Source organism: Desmodus rotundus, chromosome 9 (genome assembly GCF_022682495.2).
Source record: "Desmodus rotundus isolate HL8 chromosome 9, HLdesRot8A.1, whole genome shotgun sequence".
Lineage (NCBI taxonomy): Eukaryota > Metazoa > Chordata > Mammalia > Chiroptera > Phyllostomidae > Desmodus > Desmodus rotundus.
The window spans coordinates 113,659,430-113,680,941 of record NC_071395.1 but is presented as its reverse complement, the minus strand read 5'-3'; the positions used below and the strand labels follow the sequence as shown (position 1 = coordinate 113,680,941).

Genomic DNA, 21,512 nt, shown 5'->3' with positions numbered 1-21,512 from the left:
ACAGACGTGAGGGGCCTGCTGTGGGAGAGGCTGCCGACGGGAGAAGCGCCAGCGCTCAGCAGTGAGGAGGGAGCAAAACAGGCAAAGACCTGAACCGACTGCCACCAGAGGACAGGGCCGACTCGAAGCTCCACACCCTCGGCCAGGAGGGGGGCAGGCGTGAACGCCGTGACGCGCCACACGGCCCCTCAGCTCGGCTCCAGCGGGAGGAAAGACCCTGGGTGACGGGGGCACCGGGAACAAGCAGGTGGTGTCGGCAGGGACGCAAATGGCACACTTTGGACACCAGCTGGTAGTTTTTTAAAAAGTTTAGTATCTGCCAACCACATGACCCAGCCAGTCCAGCCCTGGGCCTGTGCCCAGGAGAGGAGGACAGACGTCTGCAGAGGACCCGTGCATGGACGCTCGCCACAGTTTCATCCATAACAGCCTCAACTGGCAACACCACCTGAGCACCCGTCCCAGGCCAACGGAGAAACCAGGTGTAATGGAGAGCGCACGGCTCAGCCACAGAGGGTGACTGACTGGGAGAGCTGCTGGACCCGAGGGGCCAGACACAAGACAGGCTCAGAGTGCGAGACTCAGGCAGTGCCAGCTACGCAGGCGGGAGGGACAGCACCGGCGGTGGCCCTGGGGCCGGGCTGGGAGAGTAAAAGGGGCCGTGGGACGTCTCGGGGTGTGGGTGCGTTGTATCTTCACCGTGGTGACGGTGTTGTGGACGCTGACATGACTCAAAACGGCACGACTTACGTGCATTTCATCGGAGCTCGTTCATACCTGCCCAGGGCAGTTACAAAGAGAGGGAAGACCACAGGCTGGGCTCCTGCTTGCTGAGAGCTGTGTCTGTGCTGCCCACGGACGGGACAGGCTGCCGAGGGCCCCGGGAGGGGGCCTGCAGCCACACCGCGGAGACAGGGGCCCGGCTGCCCTGGGACCACGGAGAACTGAGCCCACCAACAGCCCTCTTGCAAGGCTGAACTCAGGGCCCCCAGAGCCTACACTCCACCTCCGTGGGAAGGCAGCCAGCAAAGCCTTGAGAGAAAAGCTCTGGTTGTTGCTGTGACGCTGCAGTTCCAGCTAGGGGGCGCTCTGCTGCTCAGGGGTCACAGAGCAACAGTGCGCTGGCACATGGGCCAAGGGCCCTACCTGAGGGTGCACCGATGTCATGTTGTGCTGCCATCTCTACTTCTGACACGTCCAAAACCCTCATTCCACCAGCCCTCAGTGCAGGCTGCAAGGGGCCCCAGAGGACACAGGGTGGCCTGGAGGTGCCGTGGCTGGCTGTGGCCATGACCCTCACTTCTGCTAGCCCCACCCTGCCCTTAAAACCAGGGCACCTGGGAAATGGCGCCTGCTCACCTGTAGTTCAGAAGGTTGTCCTCAAAGACCTGCAGGAGGGCCCCACTGAAGCTCTCCAGGGCCTGCGGGTCGCTCTGGATCCCCTTCACGTGCGCAAACAGGCTCTGGGTGGAGTACCTGACCTGCAACACAGGGACGGCCTCGTGCTGCGATGAGACTGGCTGGTCCCTCACCCCCACCTGCAACAGCGACGGACAAACTCGGTGTGTTCAGTATCAGAGGAGACTGAACGGCGGAGGGGAAGGACCCGGCCACTGCCCAGCCAGAGCGGCAGGAGTGCAGAGACACAGTGCGAGCGCATGGAAGAGAAACGCTCCCCGTGAGGCAGCAGCACGGCCCACACCCGCACCCACCACCGCTCCGCACCCACCACCGCTCCCCACACACCACCGCTCCCCACACACCACCGCTCCGCACCCACCACCGCTCCCCACACACCACCGCTCCGCACCCACCACCGCTCCGCACCCACCACCGCTCCGCACCCACCACCGCTCCCCACACACCACCGCTCCCCACCCACCACCGCTCCCCACCCACCACCGCTCCCCACCCACCACCGCTCCCCACCCACCACCGCTCCCCACCCACCACCGCTCCGCACCCACCACCGCTCCGCACCCACCACCGCTCCGCACCCACCACCGCTCCGCACCCACCACCGCTCCGCACCCACCACCGCTCCCCACCCACCACCGCTCCGCACCCACCACCGCTCCGCACCCACCACCGCTCCGCACCCACCACCGCTCCGCACCCACCACCGCTCCGCACCCACCACCGCTCCCCACCCACCACCGCTCCCCACCCACCACCGCTCCCCACCCACCACCGCTCCCCACCCACCACCGCTCCGCACACACCACCGCTCCGCACCCACCACCGCTCCCCACCCACCACCGCTCCGCACCCACCACCGCTCCCCACCCACCACCGCTCCGCACCCACCACCGCTCCGCACCCACCACCGCTCCGCACCCACCACCGCTCCGCACCCACCACCGCTCCGCACCCACCACCGCTCCCCACCCACCACCGCTCCCCACCCACCACCGCTCCCCACCCACCACCGCTCCCCACCCACCACCGCTCCCCACCCACCACCGCTCCGCACACACCACCGCTCCGCACACACCACCGCTCCCCACACACCACCGCTCCGCACCCACCACCGCTCCCCACACACCATCGCTCCGCACCCACCATCGCTCCGCACACACCACCGCTCCGCACACACCACCGCTCCGCACACACCACCGCTCCCCACACACCACCGCTCCGCACCCACCACCGCTCCCCACACACCATCGCTCCGCACCCACCATCGCTCCGCACACACCACCGCTCCGCACACACCACCGCTCCCCACACACCACCGCTCCGCACCCACCACCGCTCCCCACACACCATCGCTCCGCACCCACCATCGCTCCGCACACACCACCGCTCCGCACACGCCATCGCTCCCCACACACCATCGCTCCGCACCCAGAGCGACCCCGAAGCCGTCGGAGGCAGACGGTCGTGGGTCTCCACCGGAAGTAGGTCCGGATACCAAAGCCTGGTGTCGCCAAGTGGCCAGTTGCTCTGAAACGGTCACACTGCAAACCCAAATGCAGCCCCCAAGGCACCACTGGGCCCAGAGACCCTCCTCACAAGCACCACACCCACTCAGGAGCAGGGCCTGCTCGGCCAGGGGTAGGGAGGGGGCGACCCTATGCAGAGCAACCCCCGGGGGAGGCAGCGAGACAGGACAGCGGGCAGCCAGGGCCCCTGAGGCTGGGTACCAGCAGCCACCAGCTGCCAAGGAAGAGAAGAAATGACTGGCGTCAGAGAGCACTGCCCTGCAGCGTGCCCTGCGCCTGGGGACTGTTCCCCTTGCCCTCCCCTCAGATTTCCACACGGAGAGGGTGAGTCCCGGCCGCAGAGAACAGAGGCAGGAGGCAGAGCAGACCCGCCCCAGACTGCACAGAACGCAGGAGCTGGGAATGCTACGTGTGGACTTTAAAAAAAAAGACACGCCATTCCCAAGATGAGCCTGTGCCGAAGAGGCATGAGGAATGAGATTTCAGAATGAAGTCAAGAACTAGTAAAAAAAAAAAAACACGTGTATACATCCCTCCCATCCTCCACCCCCCAGAAACAGAAGTCTCACGGAGAGACGAACAGCAAACTCCAGGAAGCTGCACAGAAGGAAGCACAGGACCCGGAGAACGAGCGGGAACAGCGGAGCAGATGATGCGAGCGGAGAGGATGAGAGGACGGACTGATGGGCGGGCGGAGGGATGTGCGTGCGGGGGTGGGGACCAGGGCGAGACTGTCCCCGAAGTGCCCGAACCCTGAACCATCGACTCAAGAGAACAATGAATTCCCCTTGGTCCTTCGTGGACTCGCCACCGGTCCCAAACTAGGGCGGGGCACACGCATGCGCACGGGGGACAAGGGTGGGGCGGCAAGGGCTGCTGTCGGTCAGGGTTACCTAGGGCTGAGCCTGCAGGGACGCGACCCCAGAGAACGGAAACGCCCACGCAGGAGGTACGGAACCTGGAAACCAGGCACAGAGTGGTGTGTGCCATGCGTAATGTCCGTCATGTGCGTGGTGCAGCGGCGGCAGAACAAGACTGCAGAGCTCCCACCGTGGCTCCAGCCCGACTAGCCTTCCTCCCAGGTGCCAGCACCCTGGGACGCCCTGGGGAGCCGCCCAGAGGAAGCGGCTGCCCTGGTGACTGGCTTCCCCAGGGGGAGACCCAACAGGAGGAGGGACAGTGCAGCCCCTGGAGCGCACGTCCCAACCCCTGGCCCAGGACAGATGCGTCCTCACCGTGGACTCCGTGAGGCCGCCCACAGACACGGCCAGGCCCAGCAGCACGTGGTAGCGGTAGGTGGGCAGCCCGAGCAGCCGGGCGATGCGCGGGAAGGCCTGGGATGGTGCCGTCCAGTTGACAGAGGCCACATCAGACCTGCAACACAGGCACAAGCTTCAGGTTCCTGGAGCCCCTCCCCACTGGGTGGGCAGGCGGCCAGAGCCCCAGTACCTGGGAAACAGCTTTTCCAGCTCCCTGCGATGCGGCACATGGGGGACGGTGGGGCCGGCTGGGCCAGCAGCGTGCAGCAGTGTCATGAACACACGTGCGGCGTGTGCACGGAAGTGGTCGATCTTCTCGCTCGCCTGCTGGGCCAGGCAGCACATGACCCGCTCGCAGCTGTCAACCAAGATCCCAGTTAGTGCGGTTCCAACCAGAGGCACCTGCGGAGCATGGGGCTGGGCCCCAAGACAGCTGATCTGCTCCCAGAAGCCTCCGCACAAGGTCTCAGGTAGAAGCAGTGAGCATACTCAGGGCTGGGAGGGGCAGCAGGTGGTGATGGGGGGCAGGGGCGGAGGAGACGGAGGGTAAGGAGGGGAACACAGGGAGGAGGGGAGCTTGAGGTGAGGGAGGGGCACAAAGCCCCTACAACTGAGGAGGGGGGACAGCCAGGTCCCCAGCTGGGGCAGGCACCGGCTCGAAGCTGAGAAGTGGCCCCTCCCTGGGCCTCGCCCAGGAATAGCTGTCCTCCAGCAGGCCTCCGGTGGAGGGGGACGCCTGGGCATGAGCTGTGGGGTGGGGAAGACAGGCAGGGAGGACACTCACACGGGAGCCTCGATCAGCTGTGGCTGGTCCCTCCCCAGGAGAAGTGTCAGGTCCATCAGACTGGTCATGGCAGCCTCCCGGACCCTGCAGGGGGAGAGGGGATGAGGACGGGCTCCCCAGCAGCTGCGCCCTCAGCCCAGGGGGCTTTCAGGGACTGGACTGGCACTTCGCGCTCAGCGGGAAGGTCTACGGAACAGCACAGGCAGCCGGCGGCCCACACTCTAGGAACGTTTGAACCCACAAAAGGTCAGGCCCGCCAGGGTGTGACCGCAGACAGCCAGGTCCCAGCGCACTGTCACAACTGCTCCTGCAGAAGCAGCACCGATTCCCCGGGGACAATGAAATGCAAAACGTGCCCACCCTAGGCAGCTTTCTCCCAGCAGGAAAACTCCAAGGGCTGTCTGGTTTTGCCTCTTTCTGCTACCCAGCAGGCATCCAGACCAGAAGGGCTCTGTCCGCTCTGAACAAGCTTGTGCATAGCAGCTCCCGTGAAAGGAAACAAGCTTAAAGCAAATTTGAAGAGCTGAGCCCACGCTGTGACTGGCCTAGCTCCTGAGTGCAAGGAGCGTTTTCAACTTGGGACACTCAAATTTGCTCAACCCGGGTAGGACACAGCCGGGCCATGGGGGTCATGGACACAGCGGGCCAGTGTCCCCAGGGCCAGCAGGTCCCACAGGCCTGGGGCACCCACCCTCCCTCCAAGGAGGGAGTGCCACGCATCGGGGAGACAGCCTGTTCTGTTCAAACTGGAGAGGGGGTACAGGCATGGGCCTCAGCCCGGGGGAGGCCCAGCGAGTGCAGCACAGGGCGGTCAGAGCTGCAGGGCAGACATGGGGGGGCGGGGGGGCTGACAGGGGTGGGACGGATCCACACACCAGGGTGTGACCACCAACCAGCTGCTGCTCAGGACAGGGACCGCTGGGGCGCCAGGGCGCAGGCAGAGTGCTCCCCCCGGAGCCCCTACCTCTGTGGGCACAGCACTCCCAGGGAAAGGGGAGGGGAGGGACACGGGGGGCCCCGAACCTGCACGCGCCCCTCGGGCCCCGCCAGCTTCTAACTGGTTGGGCCAGGGTGGCCAGCAGCTAGGGGACCCATGTGCAGGAGGAAGGCCCCAGGGTCTGAGGGCCCTCGGTCAAGGCTATAGGCACAGGCCACACCCTGGGGTGTGGACAGGGTTGAGGGCCAGCCCCAGCCTGAGGGCACTTGGGGACCTGACCACACAGTCAGCCTGATGTAAGGAAACCTACTATTTGCTCAAAGGAAATTACATGACCCAGAGGCTCTAGAACTTTGAACAATTCCAGAATTCATTTAAAAACTAAATGTTTAAAAACAAAGACCAAGTGCTGAAGTGTTAAGAGATGAACCACTACAGAAATCGACCCACAGGTCACAGATGTTGGAGCACACGAGTCGAGCCTTCAAAATAACCACGAGGACGGTGTTGACGAGAAAGAAACTGGTGGGAAAAGTAATGAAAAAGAGACGAGACTTTCTACACAGAATCAATCTCTGAAAAAGGACCGAAGACCAAACACCACAGAGATGAAGAATTCACAGGAGACCCTGCCGGGCACGAGGGGCCTGTCACCACATGCACAGCAGGCCTGGCCTCCAGGGCTGCCAGGACCCCGGAAGGGGAACCCTGAGTGGCTTCCTCCCGGGCCCAGTTTTGCTCTCAGCGGCAGCTGGAACACGAGTGAGGACCCACCGTCCTCCGTCCTGAACTGTGAGGAGCCGCCCGGCCTTACCACGCGCCCACATCCCCGCGGCTGTCGGTGGTGTAGTCGTGCAGACAGGCCAGCAGCGTGCAGTAGATCTGGGCGACGTTCTCTCCGCACACCACCTCGTCCGGGGCCCCTTCTGCTCTCACTCCGACAGTGCGGCACACCCTGAAATCAGACGTGTGAAGTAGCTCACGCCTGCGAGTCCTGTCCAACCGTCCTACGTTCACGCTATTCCGGCCTGACATGTCCCTCCTCACAGGACACACTCAGAACAGACCAGTAACTCGAGGGAGGCTCAGAAATCCACAGCTCGCCTCGCTGACGCAACGCTCTCCCCCAGAATCCCACTTCCCTGTGTCTGCAGCTTAAAGGTGCACAGGGTGGCCGTGTGGCTGTACCCTCCTGGCCTTTCCCCCAGGGCAGAAGGGGACGGTGGGGCGTTAGTGCAGAAGGCAGTGTGTAGGCTCCACACAGCCGCCTCCGGCGTGCCCATGGGCGGGAAAGGACAGCATGTCGGGTGTGCAGGAGTTTGTGAGCAAGGACGGGAGGCTGCACGCGTCCCTTCCTCCCCCTTGGGGGCTGCCAGCCTTCGGAGGGCTGCAGTTTCCTAAAGTGAAGAAGTGCTCACAGCACAGCCTTAGCGTTCCCTGTGACGAGGACAAAACTGCCAGTGAGCCTCTGAGTGGGAACCGTTCTGTGACGACCCTCTGAAAAGAAACTAGAAAATGAAAAGTCATCTTTGCCTCTAGGCAGATGTGTCACTTGAGACCGGGCTTCTCACGCCAGCCATGGGCGCCCCCCACACAGACTGCTGGCCTCGGGGAGCAGTGGCTTGGGGAGGAGAGCAGGTGGGACTCACTTGGCGATGGCCTTCAAGGCGTCCCGCCTGGACTCTGCGAAGCTCACGTTCTCCGGGGAAATGAGGGTAACGGCTCCTAACCCTGCTAGAACCTGAAAAGCAATCACCAGACACCCACAGACCAGTGGCCGTGAGATAGGTGTACTTCTCACACAGATGGGGACTCGGCCCTGGGTCTGTGCTGCTGTGTCTGCCACGGGGTCACCTCCAGCCCTCCCACTGCAGGGACCCTGCCCTGTCTTGTCCCACTGCCTAGAGTCGGCACCTATGACAAATGCAGCAGCTCCTATAACTGCGTGAAAGGACAGTTCAGTCCTAAGTTTGGTGTATCAGATGCATAAGCCTCAGGGTCTGGTGTGTCGGACCCCAAGGCATACTGGGCAGGGGAAGCCGTGCTGGGCAGTGGTGGCGTGGACGTCTGGGAGGTGGGTCAGCAGGATGCTTTGACTAGGGAAACGGGGACACAGGAGCTTGGTGACTGAGGCCAGCGGGGTCTGGCAGGATGTGCCTGACCAGTGGCAAAGGGCACCCTCTCTTGCAGGGAGCTCAGGACCAAGTCAGGGTGCCGGGAAGGCGATGCCTGATGCAGAGCTCGCAGCATACGTTTCAGGGTGACCCCGAGGTGGCCAGTCAAGAGGAGAAAGGGAGGCGGGGAGGAGCATGCCAGTGTCCATCCCCCGGGGTAAGGGCCTGTGAGCAGCCTGGGGTACAGGCAACAGAGCAGGAGATGCAAGCCCAGTTCTCGGTGAGGCTGAAATAAGCCTCCGCCATCCCTGCCCTTTGCTCTCAAGCAGGAGTGGGTGGCATGGGAAACATCTTCAGCCCTTCCCTGTCACAGACAGCGAGAACAGACGGCTGCTAGGCAAAGCCCCGTCCCAGGGACCGTCTCCCGGGGGCTCTGCCCAGAGCAGAGCTCAGTTCCCCTTCTGTCCCAAGCCACCATCACCCTGAAGGTGAAGTACCTCAGGAAGCAAGACACTGACTAGTCGTGTCCTTCCAAGGCAAGCAGAGACCTCCCCATATCCCTTGAGAAGCAGGGACCTCCTCGGGCTGGCCTGCTTCTGGGGAGGAACTCCTGGGGTGAAAGGGACAGCTGGGACAAGGACTCTGACCCAGACCCAGCACCCTTCGACCTTGGCCATGGGCAGGGCCAGCACTGGGAAATGAGGCAGGAGCAGTTTCTACGCCAAAGAATAGCTTCCCCTCCTAAAAACCAGAGGTCAGTGTTCACATACCAGCATTAGCATTCTCTAAACATGGCCACTGTCACCCCTGTCCCCTCTTCTCACAGCCCCAGGGGCTGGTGTTCAGGGGCTCCTTCCCAACCATAAACACAGAGGGGGTTTACTAACGGGTCGCCCCCACCCACCCCTCACGTGCTTGGCCTCACACACGCCACCCAGGCCTGCCCGCAGTGCCCCACGTGGACACCCCTCCCATGCCAGAGCAGCCTCACCTGCTGGAGCCGGCCTCGCAGAAGGAAGGCGGGCAGGGCCCCCAAGGCCAGTGAGAAGCCGCAGCGCGTCATCTCCTCCGGGCTCTGCAGCTCGGCAAGGCACTGCTCTACCAGGCCCCCTGCAAAGAAGCAGCAAGATGACCCACTGCCACCCCGCCTTCCTCCCACGCTCTTCACGAGCTCTCCAGAGACAGAATCCAACAGCGTCCAAAGAAAGGAGGAGCCACTGCAGGCTTCAAAAGCAGATGTGTTTTCAAAGTGATAGGAATCAAAACGGATTGAAGGAAAGAATTGTTGTTAGGTGGCTTCGAGGTTTTCATAAGCAATGTTGACACGTGTTTTCACTCTGGAAAGTAAGTGCGGGAAGGCTTCACGAACGAGATGCAGCTCTCACTGCGTACTCACAAGAACACAGATGCCTACCAGGGAGACGGTGCCTCCCTCAGCAAGGACAGCAAGCGCAATGCCGTGCCAGGCACAGCGACATGCGGGGCTGCGGGCGCCACTCCACAGGAGGAGCCTGGGCTGCGGGGCAGGCAGGGCGCAAGGTCAGGCTGAGAGTGAGCAGCAGGGAGCCCACGCCTCCCGAGATGGGAGAAGCCGTCATCAGAACTGGACGAAGGTTCGAGGGGAGAAACGGGAAAGTGCCCCGATGTTCAGGGCACAGTGAAGAGCCTGAGGTAGGAACGAGTAGCCAGACCTGCTCTGTAAACGGGCAGCTTGAGGGGAAGGACAGCGGGACCCATGCGCTGCCCCATCTGCCGTGACCAGAGATGGGTGGCAGCTGTCAACGCTTCCGCGCCGTCCGTGCGAGGCTTCGGGAACGTGCGCACGAAAACCTCCACGCTGTGCTCCTGGTGCCCTCACACATCAGGACAGAGCAGTGCCACCGGGGCCCTCCCCTCCTGCCTCCACTCAGTCCCGAGACACAGCACCCTTTTCTTAGGCAAGAAGCTACACGTGGCCTTATCCCAATTTTTAAAAATAGACTGCAAAATAATATGACTGTCTTTTTAAGTAAAACTACCTGTGTAAAAGGATATAGAAAAACGTTCATTTGGAAAATCTGTCAGAATATCAAGTTATAGAATATTATCCTATTTTTGGAAAAAATCACAAAGTCTGTTGCGCATGTGATTTTATACGGACAACCCCCTTCCCGTGTGCGGGAAGGGACCGATGCCTATTCTCTAAGTTATAGGAAGGAACGCTACAGGCGACAGAGAAGGGGCTGCAAAGCTTTCCGACGCGCAGCTAACCCTCGTGGAGGAGGTCCTGCAAAGGGCATCATGCGGAGGGTTCTAGAAACACCCGGCTGCCGGCTGTGTGGTGTGGCAGCACACTCGCTGTCCCCATGAAGAGAAAAGTGCCCACAGGGCACATAAAAATTCCAAAAACATGTTCAACCAGGAAGAATGAAAGCAACGATGTAGCCACGGGCTGAATACCGAGCATGAAGTTGGTGGTCGTGGGGGCAGCAGAAGCAGACAGTTCTGAGCAGACAACCCAAGATACAAGTGCCAGGGGCAGGTCACCGTGTGAGGCACACGCAGGGGCCAGAGACCCAACAGTGGGGATAAAGGAAGACGATGGACAGAGACAGGAGGAGGAGCAAATAAAAGGGGGACAGGCCCACATAGAGGACACGCAAGGCACTGCCCGCTCCGTGTGACTGGAGTCTCCAGAGCACAAAGCGGGACAGGGTTCACCTGAAAGTGCAACCTCAGCAACTGCCGCTGAAGAGTGGGCTCTGCACGCTACACGGCAGCGCGGGGCCCCGGGAAAGCCGGTGTCAAGGCAGGGCCGGGAGAAGCTACTCGCTCGGAGTGGAAGAGACGCTCCTCTGTGCTGCTGCACCAACCCATGGATGGGAGTGCGGGGCGGCCCAGGGGAACCAGGTCCCTGAGCCGAGCCCCTTGCCCCTCGCAGCCCCCCTGTACCCCCAGGAGATGTGAGGGTCGGCCCAGCAGCCACTCACCGTGCCCAGCGCAGTCTGCCTCCCCGGGCTCCTCTGTGTAGTACTCGCTGCAGAGGGCAGCCAGGGCCGACACAGCCGCCTCCTGAAACAACATATGGGGTGTGAGCGGCCCCGCAGCCCCCCGGCCCTGCAGGGGCAGCCGGGCTGTTCTGCAGTTGGGCCGGCGGCTCAGCTGGGGAAACAGAAACTACATCGCGTCACTGCCGGCACGTCGGCCTGTTGTCGTCTGTCCGGTAGTTACGACATACCGTTCTCTGCAAATACCAATAAACTGAGCAGAAAACTTCATTCTTTCTTCCATGCAATGCAAATTCTATGTCTGATAATGTACACAGTTAATAATAAAACGGCATTTTTCCTTTCCAGCACAGGTCGTGAAGGAAAAGGTACATGTAATACACCCAGACAGGATGTAGGCAAGGACCCCGGGCAGGCTGTATGGGCGAGTTGGGGGCCCAGCGGCCCCGGTAACAGGAGGGGGCTCCTCAGCACCGAAGCCCAGAAGAGCCACACAAGCAGGATGGAGGGTGGGAAGTGACGGGGACTCAGGGAGGCCCGCCGTGATCACAGACAGCCGAGAGCAAATGCTGCATCCCTAGGCCGTCTCCACTCCCCAGACCGGGAGCAGCCGGAGAGGCTCGGGGCCAGGCAGGAGGGCCGTGAGCAGGTGGAGGGGCCTTGGTGCGGGCATCATGCACCCACACGGACCCATGGCCACGTGCAGCCCTGCCTGCAGCCGACAGCACAGGGACCAGGGCTGGTATGAACTGATCGTGGCATCTTCTGAAAAGGAAAGTTCACGGTAACGGTCCTGAAGCCCTCACACTCAGCCAAGAAAACTGCACTTAAATTCCACAGAAGGACAAAGTTACTTTAAACAAGGACATGGAAGAAGCCACCTGCTGACCCAGCAGAGATGCCGAGACGCCCAGGAGGCAGAGACTTCCGCTCCTGTCTCCCCGTCCTCGACAGCAGAGCTGAGTCACGGAATGCCCCAGCTCCTCCGCCCCCACGTCCCGTCCCCAGTGTGCCCCTGGGACACAACACATGCTCTCCAGAACGACCCACGTGACAAGCACAGTGGACTCCGGCTGCAGCTTGGTCATCTGTGTGTGATGTCACACACGCAGCTTCCACCCTGAGAGCCTCTGACGCCACAGCACGCAGAACTCAGGACGTGAGGGGAGAAGGCCCGGGTGAGAGCAACGGGGGAAAGAGCAATCTAGAAACTTCGCGTGTTCTGGTCACCCGTCGCTGCGTCACTTTTCCTGGTTATAAATTACATACACCACGCCACCTGGAAGTCCGAGTACAACGATGGCCCCGATCACATCGGTGTGACCCATAATGCAGTCTTCCCAAACCAAAAAGATAACGTCACTTTCAATGCAATGCAGCAATCGGAAAAGTCTTGCCCACCAGACCTTGATCTGCTGTCTAGAAGAACTTGAAATGTGGTGGAGATGCCTCAAAGTGTCGTTTATCAGCCACTGCCAACCATCTGTCAAAGAAACAGAACCTTTACCGATTGCTGGTGAGACTCGTTACACGAAATGAAAGTCAACAACAAACACCTCTTCCACTGCTTAAATCAAAGTGGGTGGTGAACACCGAGGTGAGTCTGGAGAAGAGGCTGTACAAACTCTGAGGACTTCGGGTTCAAAGCACAGTGGGAGCCCTGGCTGGTGTGGCTCAGTGGACTGAGCAGCAGCCTGCGGACCAAAGGGTCACGGGTTCGACTCCCAACCTAGGGCACATGCCTAGGTTGTGGGCCAGGTCCCCAGTAGGGGGTACATGAGAGGCAACCACACACTGATGTTTCTCTCCTTGTCTTTCTCCCTTCCCCTCTCTAAAAATAATTTTTTTTTAAATCTTAAAAATAAAACGGGAAAAATTTTGTTCTTTAATGATACCTGCAAGCTTCAGATGGTCTTTTCTTGTGCCTGTTGCTCAAACAACCCCCAAATCCCCACCAATAAAAACCCAAACATCCAACCCAATGAGATCCCACCCTTGGCAGTGAGGCTGAATCTAGTTTCCTGAGGCTGTGGAGCAGCAACAGTGTGGTGCAGGCGCAGTCCGTCCCCACTGGCTGTGGCTCGTGTGCACACCCCACGGACAGGACAGGCCGCACAGGGCCTGGCCACCGCGCACGGGAGCGGGCTCTCATCCTGCTGCCTCCCCCGGCCTGCGAGCGCCAGGGACTGGGCGGCGGGGGCCTGTCGTTGACAACAGGTTCCTGCAGCCACTTAAAAGACCGGGCATCCCAGCGTCATGAAACGTGATCACCCATCCAATGAAAAAGAAGATTCATGTTTACTTTCAGTTTGCCGGAGCTCTGGAAGAAAATGCCACGTCAGTCACTGAAGAGAAGCACTTACTGATCACGGCGTCACCTCTGAAGGGCATTCTGGAAAGGGACAGCTTTTCTATTAAGACACACACTGGAAGAAAGAAGATAAAGGCAACATCATTTCTCCCAAAGCGGCTGCAGCAGCGCCCACCTTGCTGTCCCCGTACCCTGCGCCTCAGGGTGGGGATGAGGTAGCCACCCCACCACCGGGCAGTGTCGTCTTTGCCGATCACTCCAGGGTCTGCCCTCTGCCCTCCACTCTCGGACAGACCCCGGTTCCTTCCGGCACACCACAGGCCCCCCAAAGTGATACATAACCCTTCATACTGTCACACAAGACAAAAAGGGGATGGCCTCTGCACCCACCCTTTCTGTTGCATTACAATGAAAACAGCATGAGTGGTTTTCTCCTGACTGTAAATAATATGTATTTGTTGGAAGAAACCCTAACAACAAATGACGGACAAAACTGCCAGTGCAGCAGTGGCCGGCGGCCATCCCTCAGCACCCTGCGTGAGGGCCTCCCCCTGCCCCGCCCGGTCCTTCCACCCAAGTGAGAAAACACGCTGTGGACACCCCCGCTTTCAGGTTCTCCGCTCCCACCCCTTTCTGTAACTGAGCTGCTCCTGGGTCTCAGAGCAAGGGGTCAGGCCACCGTCACCTGAAATGCTGCCGGGCCAGAGGAGAGTGACAAAGCAAGCTCTGGAGCTTTGCGTGAGCACCAGATACTGCCAACTAGAAGTGCCACCCGCTCCTTCTCCTCACAGCCACCCCCACTGTCCGTGACCAGAGATGCGGTTCTGCCCGAAGGCAAGGGGCCCAGGGCCCAGAAGCACAGATGTTGAACAGACCGGACCCCCCCAGACACACATTGCTATAGCCACCACCCGGCTTTGCCTAGGTCACAGCTTAACCAACTGCTCGAGCTCTCGCGCGCATAGTAGGTGGCTAACATTCTACACTATGGATGTGAAACAGCTCAATACTTCTCCTGTCGGGAAGCAGGTAAGACAAAAAGGCAGCTGAGAGGCTTCAAAGGGGTGATTCTGGAGAAATACAACTTTGGCGTTGGGGATGCAGGGCTGAGGCCACTGAGGCAAGTATCAAAGTGAACCAGTTTGATAAACTCACAGGAGAACAACTTGCTGTGAAGGGAAAAAGAAACAAGAGTGATTGTGCACAACAGCATCCGTGGCCTTGGAGCTACCCGAGGAGGGTGAAGCAAGGGACCACCTGCCAGGCCGTGACCCTGGGGGACTGCAGGTAGGCGGAGCCAGGCCAGGTCTGGATGTCAGTCTCCTCTCCTCCTAGTGCCTTGCCGGGGGCTCCCACTGACCAAACAGGCTGGGAGCCAGGGGCCCGAGAGCGGCAATGCTCCCCACGCCCTCCATGTGCCCCCTTCCTGCAGCAGAGCAGGTGGGGGAGGGACGTGGGCATCTGGGGGCGGAGCACATGGAAAGCATCCACAGAGGGCCCCCCAACAACAGACCAGACCAGAGCTGTCCTTCGGGGCGACCCCCCCAAGAGTCTGGGGTGGGGTGAAAATGGCCAAGCAGCAGCAGGACTGCTCTCCCCTCAGTTTGGGACCAAGCAGCAGTTTTTCTATCACAACGACTTGGGCCCAGGCAGTGGAGCAGCAGGTAACTGGATGTGCGGAACAGCCCGGTGTCTCCCAATACCGTCACCGAGAAGCAGCTGACAGGTGAGAGGGCAACTCCTGCTCCTGTCTGCCCGCCCTCGTGGCCAACACCGCCTTCCTGGCACCCCATGCGCTGTCTGGCTAGGACCTGGACAGTGACCACAGAAACACCAGCCGCTTCCTGTCTACAGAAGCTGCTTCTCCAGAGCTCCTGGCGGCTGTGACGGGTGACAGGGACAACATCCCAGCGACAGCAGCCTGGTGACATCACAGCGGTCACTGCAGCTGGGAAGAGGCTGAAAGGCCTGACCTGCGAGGCACGGAAAGTGACTGCTGGAATCCCAGGGGAAGTGGGGCATACCACACGACCCCGGTCTCAGAGACAAATCCGTAAGGAAGAACAGCGACTTTGAGCGACTCTCTGCGACGCCCCCCACGGACAGGGAGTGTCTGGTTGCTGGGATGAGACTCCCTGCCCCCCGCCTCCCTCCTTCAGGGCGGCAGCGGCTTCTGGGCCCACTCACTGCTCTGACCCTGACACAGACAGAGCCACAGGCACCGGGGTGAGTCCAGGTCGTGGGACGGCCTCAGCCCCTGCTCTGCAGCTGGCACAGCTCTAGCGGTCTTTGGGGGCCGGAGACGGACCCTCTGAGAACACCCTGCTCCCCACCCCAGGCCGAGCCAGGCCTAACCCCATACATGGTCTGTGGGCGATCCTGGGGCAGCAACTCCAAGTCCTCTGAAAGGCTGTGCACCTGAGGGGCAGTGATCTCATCCACATCCAAAGCCACGTGCTGACCTGGCCACGAGCAGCAGCTGACAGGAGTGGGTTTCTGTTTCCAGCCACGGTATCAAACCCACGAGAACACCAAGTGGACACTGAGGAGATGTGCTTCTCAACAGAACAGCCCCACGGGCCAGGGAGGACTCCTAGGTGGTGGTGGGCACTGTGGACAAGCCCAGAGGTCAGCTCAGTCCGCACCTCAGCCACAGCCACCCGGAATGTGCCTGCTGTCCTCTGTGAGGACCAAGCTGACCTCGGCAAAGGCCGGCACGCGACGCTGTCACCAGTAGCACACCCGTGGGCGAGGTGAGCCCCTCACTGGTGCTGGGCTGGCAGGGCACCGGTGAGAAGCCCGCCCGCACACCCTCAGGATGGCCGGTCCTGCGTACTTGGAAGGTGGCTTAGGGAACCATGCGACTTGCATACCACTGGGGACACGCAGGGACACCCCCGCCAACCACTGAGGATCAAGAACCTGGCACGGCTTCTAGAACGGGCTCCTGCTACTTCCTGTGGGAGTTCCTTCGGTCCCACCCCAAGTGGCTTGGCTCCTCGAAGGTGAGCTCCACGAAGCAGGGTGCAGGTCTAGGTCTGTTCTGGAGCATGTGCACAGTGGGTCCTCAACATGCGTGGACTGACTCGACAGATGACAGGCCTCACCTTGGTCATCCCGGCTTCCCAGCTGGGGTCTCCACCTCGTCTGAGCTTTTCTCCGCGGCTCTCCTGAGGTGTCCCCACAGCAAGTGGCTCCGCTTTCCTCTTGTGCTGATAGGTGGTGTGCGCTGGGGTTCACCCTGGTTTTCCATGGCTATTTTTATCCCATCTTGCTATTAATTCCACCCTCCGCATCCCACAGAGGCCTGTGGGCCTGTGTGCTGCCCCAGATGCACAAGCGCAGGAGACACGGACGTGGCGGTGTCCCTCCCGTGCTGAGCAGTGGAGGGAACAGGCACAGGGAGCCGGGCTGGCTTGCCAATGACGGTGCTTTCCAAACTGATCTCGGAGCCATGGCTTTTTCCTGCTTCCAGGCCAGGAGGTACTCTCAGAGATGTGGGGCAATCCCGGGGACAGCCCCCACCTAGCCTCGGCACCAGTGTGGTTCAAGACCTCGCCAAGACCAGCCGCAGCGCAGGAGGTGCTGCCCACACACCCTCCGCTCCCCCTGCCCGCAGCCCGCAGCCCTGCCATGGCCTCCCAGAGCCCAGCACATGTCAGCCCGGCGACTGCCTAGAAGCCTGACGCCCTCCTCCTGGCCAGGACCGGCCCCTCCCTGGGACACCACTTGCCACGATGCCTCTCCTTGGACAGGAATGACATGTCAACCTGTGTGATGTCACCACTGCCACCTGGGGCCAGACTGACTGTGGGGCAGCCTGGGTATGAAGATCAGAGCCACGGAATAGCGCTGTGGTGACGGGGCGGCTATGAATAAGAGCCGGGCCTGGAGCTGCCTCCGGCCTGCGGACCAGCTCTGGGAGGACGGGCCTGGTGGGGCAGGGGCGCACGGGAAGATCACAGAGGCAACGCACCAAAGGGCCAGGGAGGGCAGTGCTACACAAAGCACTTAGAGGCTCAGGCTGGTCTCAGCTCGGCTGGGCGGGAAGGGGACAGGCGGGCGCAGTGAGGGCCACCCTCAGCATGGCCTTCCCGTGTGCTGGCCGTCCCTTTCCTGGCCAAGTGGATGGATTCTGTGGGCAGCCCTCCCCGCCCTGGCATCGGGGGCAAGTCTGTCACATCAGGACCTGCGAGCCCCCACCTCGCCCGCTCTCCTCCCTGGGTGGGAGGCTCTTCTGAACCTGAGCCCGGCACCTACGAAAGTCCAGCAGACAAGTGGATGAGTCCTGGGTTTTCTAGGACTAGATGAAAATGCACCAGGAAAGCTAGATACTTGCATGTTGGCCTCATGTGAGCTCCTTGCAAACATTTAAATACAACCTGAGAAATTATTCTTTCCCCTGCAGTTGATGTAAATGTTGGGGAAGAGGCTAAGACAGCCGTGTCCAACCCTTTCGTGATAGACACAGGCACCCCTGCCCGCCCCCCATCCCAGCGGCTGGTGGCCCTGCAGCCCCTCATACAAGCCAAGCCTGCAGGAGCCGAAAACCAGGGCCTCCAGGACACGCAGGGTGTGCCGGAGAAGCGCCGCCACCCGCGGGTGTGGAGGCCCAGCTCGCCAGCCCCGCAGTGTTGAGAGGAGCGATGTCGACTCCCCTCCCCACGGTGGGCCCACCAGCCGCAGCCTCAGTTGCTCTGACCTACCTGCTTGTCTCATGAGCTCTCCTCCCAGACCCCTGAAATTGAATAAAAACATTCAGAGTTAAAATCCCTTGGTATATAAAACAACACAAAAGATCCTCACCAAGTAACCTCAGGCTCCAAAAGTTAAGGTGTTGACGGGTAGCATGTGTTATTTAAGGAGGAACCACCTTTGAGGGAGGACACTTGTGACGTCTTCGATACACGCCAGCACCTGCTCGGTGTCTGTGCGTGCACTCTGTTTCACTGTCCTTTAAATTAAAAACCTTACTTGTCAGACAGGGTCCCCTGTAAATTTCGTCCTCTCACAGCTCGGCAAGCCCGCTCCTGGAGAAGGCGACTTTTTCCTCAACTCCAGTGGACATTCGTTTGTGCTTTACAGTAGGTTCACTGGTAGGAAACTACCCTTTCAGAGGAGGAAGTGAGAAGAGGTCCTGCAGCCCTCCCCAGCGTCACCGTGACTCTGCGCTCTCACTGCACCCTGCGGCCCCACGGGTGTGGCACACACCGGACAGCTACACAGAGCCACTGCCATCGGAGTCCCAGTCGCACTCGGTGAAGACTGAGGGCGTTTAAGACGCCAGGAGGTGCCGTCATCCAGCCCAAGGGGGCAGCGTGCGCTCCGCTTGCTCTCTCACTCACACCTGATTAACGTCCACGCTGACAACAGGAAACGGTGAACTCGAATATAAGAAACACTCAGTAAGAAGACAGGAAATTAACTTCTGAGACTTTGGCTTCTGGCCCAGATAGAGTAACGGGATCCAGATTTGCCTCCTGCCTGAAACAATTAGAAAACTAGAGGAAACAAAGTTTCAGACGCTGGAAACCAAAGCCCTAACGAGGACGCTCCAGGCGCAGAGATGGGCACGCACGAAGCCCCAGGGAGCTGCCGTCCTGCTGTGCGGAGGAAGCAGCGGGAGCAGCACAGAGACAGCTACAGGGCTCTGCAGGGGCCTCCTGGAGCCGGGGCTGACCCTGAGCTGCACATGCAAGACAAAAAGCTACCTGAACCTGACAGCAGAGAAACGCCAGGAAGGAGGTGGCGGGACACTTGCAGGAACCGTATGGAGTGGGAAGAGCCCCCGTCAGCCAGAGCGGCAGGGCCTAGGCGCACACAAGCATCAGCAGCGCCCGCAGCTGGGATCGGCCGGCCGCTGGTGAGCTTGTCCTGGACCTGCTAAGGCTTTGAAAGGGCCAGGACTAATTCCGACCAACACACTTCCCACCAACAGCAGCAGCCAGCAGGGTCAAGAGAAATGGAACGGAACCCAGTTCCAGGGATGAAAGCCTCACAGAGCTTGGCATCCAACTGAGAATTACCAGGCAACTGCAAGAAAAACGATGGGTACAAGCAGATCCAGAAACGCCCGACCAAAGAGCGAGCACGTGAAGGCAGTAACGCGGCTTTAGACTCTACGTGTCCCAGAAGGGAAGGGAAACGCGGCACCGGGAGGAGACACTGAAGATGGGAAGGAGACAAATGCAACTTCAAAACACACACATCTCTGGGAAGAAGAACTGCACTGAATGCAACAAAAGTGGGAAAAAAACCAAAATAACACAAGGGAGAGCTTTAAACAAACCTTGCCACAAAGGAATTCTTCAGACTGAGGGAATCGCACAAAAGTGAGAGGAGCTGGTTCCAACAGGCGCCTGTGGGGTAGGCGGGCAACACGGGCAAGGAGCGCGGCAGCCACGCTGGCGGGCAACGCCGCCCAGGGAGAAGGAGGACACACGAGCCTGCCACACACGCTAGGAGAGGATGGCCAAGTGGGAGGGGAAAGTGGTTCCTTCCCCCCAAACCCCGGGTACCGAGTGTAGAAAGAAGGAGGAGCTCTGGCCTCAGAATGACCACTGGTCAAGGCAAGGACAGAGGTGTTGGAAATCGGGGTCGCTCACATCTCGAAGCCAACCCACTCCCCAGTTCACTCGCTGGCTGTGGGGGATGCGCCTGGCGCTGGCACGCTTGACCTCGCGGAGGCCGCCCCTGAACCGAGGACTCAAACTCAGTATTATCCCTGTGGGGAACTGTGCTGGCGCGCATGCTCTGTGGGACAGCACGAGTGGCCACAGCAGCCAGGCCACAGGAGCACCAGAGCCAGCCACGAGGGAGAGACCCAGAAGACGCAGGATGCGTGACGTTATTGAGGACAACTGCCCTGGACTCCGTCCAAGAGGGTGCCACGAAAAACGAGAAGGGAGAGGACTGAGTCATACCAAACGCAGCACAGGAGCTACCGCCGCTCCCGGCTCCAGGGGGAAGGCTGCACAGGAAACAACCCGAGGGAACCCGAGTCACGCCCACTCTCCAGGGGGCAGTGCCCACGCCTGGGGTGAGGGGAATGATGGCAGTGGTCACCTGGGACAGGGTCCCTGCTCCTCGGTGATGCATTTCTCAAGTTCTACAGAGGAAACCCCAGGCCCACAACATATTTTCCACAAAGAAAATCAAATAATATACCAATGAAGAGAGACACGCTGGAAGAAATCAAGCAAATGGTCAAAATGTTAATAGCTGACGAAGCTCGGCAAGAACCTGCGGGCACTTACACTGTGGTCCTCGGCCGGGTCTCCCCGGAGGTGGTCACACAACTTTCCTTTCTATGCTGACCTCACTGAAGGGTGTTATTTTCTATTTATTCCTGAGGCTTGTCACCCAGAAAGAAAATTTACAAAGAGCTGACGTGCACTTAGAATTTGTGAGGTGCCAACGGGTGTCCTCAGACGCCTCTGCTTCCCAGGGAAGCCGCGCTCAGGGGCATCTGCACCATGGCTCCTTGGTCCAGTGAGCCCAAGCCCTTCCGCCGCGAAGAAACACGGCTTTTACTGAGGGGAGTGAGTAGCTGCCTTCCTGGTGGAAAGGGGAAAGGCTGACAGTGTCCAGGGAGCAGCCCGGCCCAACGCCCTCCCACAGGCACTGCAGTGACAGCCCGAGGTGCAGGCCTCCTCAACAGCCACCAGGGAAGGCCCGCACCCAGCCCAGGCCCCCTGCACCAGGAGGCAGAGCCACGCCCTCCTCTCAGACACACCTCTGCCTGGGCCACATCCGGGCCTCACCAGCCACTCCCGGTAGGGAGCCCACACGCACACTAGCGCACACGCAGGAGGAACCACCGGAGTGTATCTCAGGATGTGTGTGCACTACAGGACACGCAGGCCCCGCCCCCACCCCATGGAAGGACAGTTACTGGACAACACCACAACAGAGCCTGTGACCTTGGGCCCATCTGACCACCACCCAGGGACTCGGGTCCCAGACCCACCCATGTCCCGGAGGAGCTGGCGGGGTGCTGGTGAGCCTCGCCCAAGCCCGCACACAGGGCAGTCTGCAAGGGGGCGGGTCTGGCTGTGAGTGGCTCGAAGGTCACGCCTGAAATCTCACCACCAACAGACCGGCCGCTGGGAGGGGGTTCTAAGATGGGCCTGGACTCAGGGAAGGCCCACGTCAGGTACACTCGCCAATTGGGCG

At 60.5% G+C, this 21,512-nt stretch overlaps 1 protein-coding gene across 3 annotated transcripts in view; it reads right to left on the bottom strand.

Moving 5' to 3' along the window:
• TBCD (tubulin folding cofactor D) overlaps positions 1 to 21,512 on the bottom strand; it is a 129,437-nt gene that overhangs the window by 8,380 nt on the left and 99,545 nt on the right. For all 3 annotated transcript variants that reach the window (XM_053911052.1, XM_053911054.1, XM_053911053.1), the window contains 11 exons: positions 18,044 to 18,075; positions 13,390 to 13,452; positions 12,433 to 12,509; positions 11,009 to 11,090; positions 9,031 to 9,149; positions 7,575 to 7,666; positions 6,740 to 6,880; positions 4,989 to 5,072; positions 4,395 to 4,562; positions 4,181 to 4,319; positions 1,360 to 1,481 (listed from right to left, as the gene is read on the bottom strand). In XM_053911052.1, the coding sequence (XP_053767027.1) occupies positions 1,360 to 1,481; positions 4,181 to 4,319; positions 4,395 to 4,562; positions 4,989 to 5,072; positions 6,740 to 6,880; positions 7,575 to 7,666; positions 9,031 to 9,149; positions 11,009 to 11,090; positions 12,433 to 12,509; positions 13,390 to 13,452; positions 18,044 to 18,075 (1,119 nt within the window). The remainder of the gene's footprint in view (positions 1 to 1,359; positions 1,482 to 4,180; positions 4,320 to 4,394; positions 4,563 to 4,988; positions 5,073 to 6,739; positions 6,881 to 7,574; positions 7,667 to 9,030; positions 9,150 to 11,008; positions 11,091 to 12,432; positions 12,510 to 13,389; positions 13,453 to 18,043; positions 18,076 to 21,512) is intronic.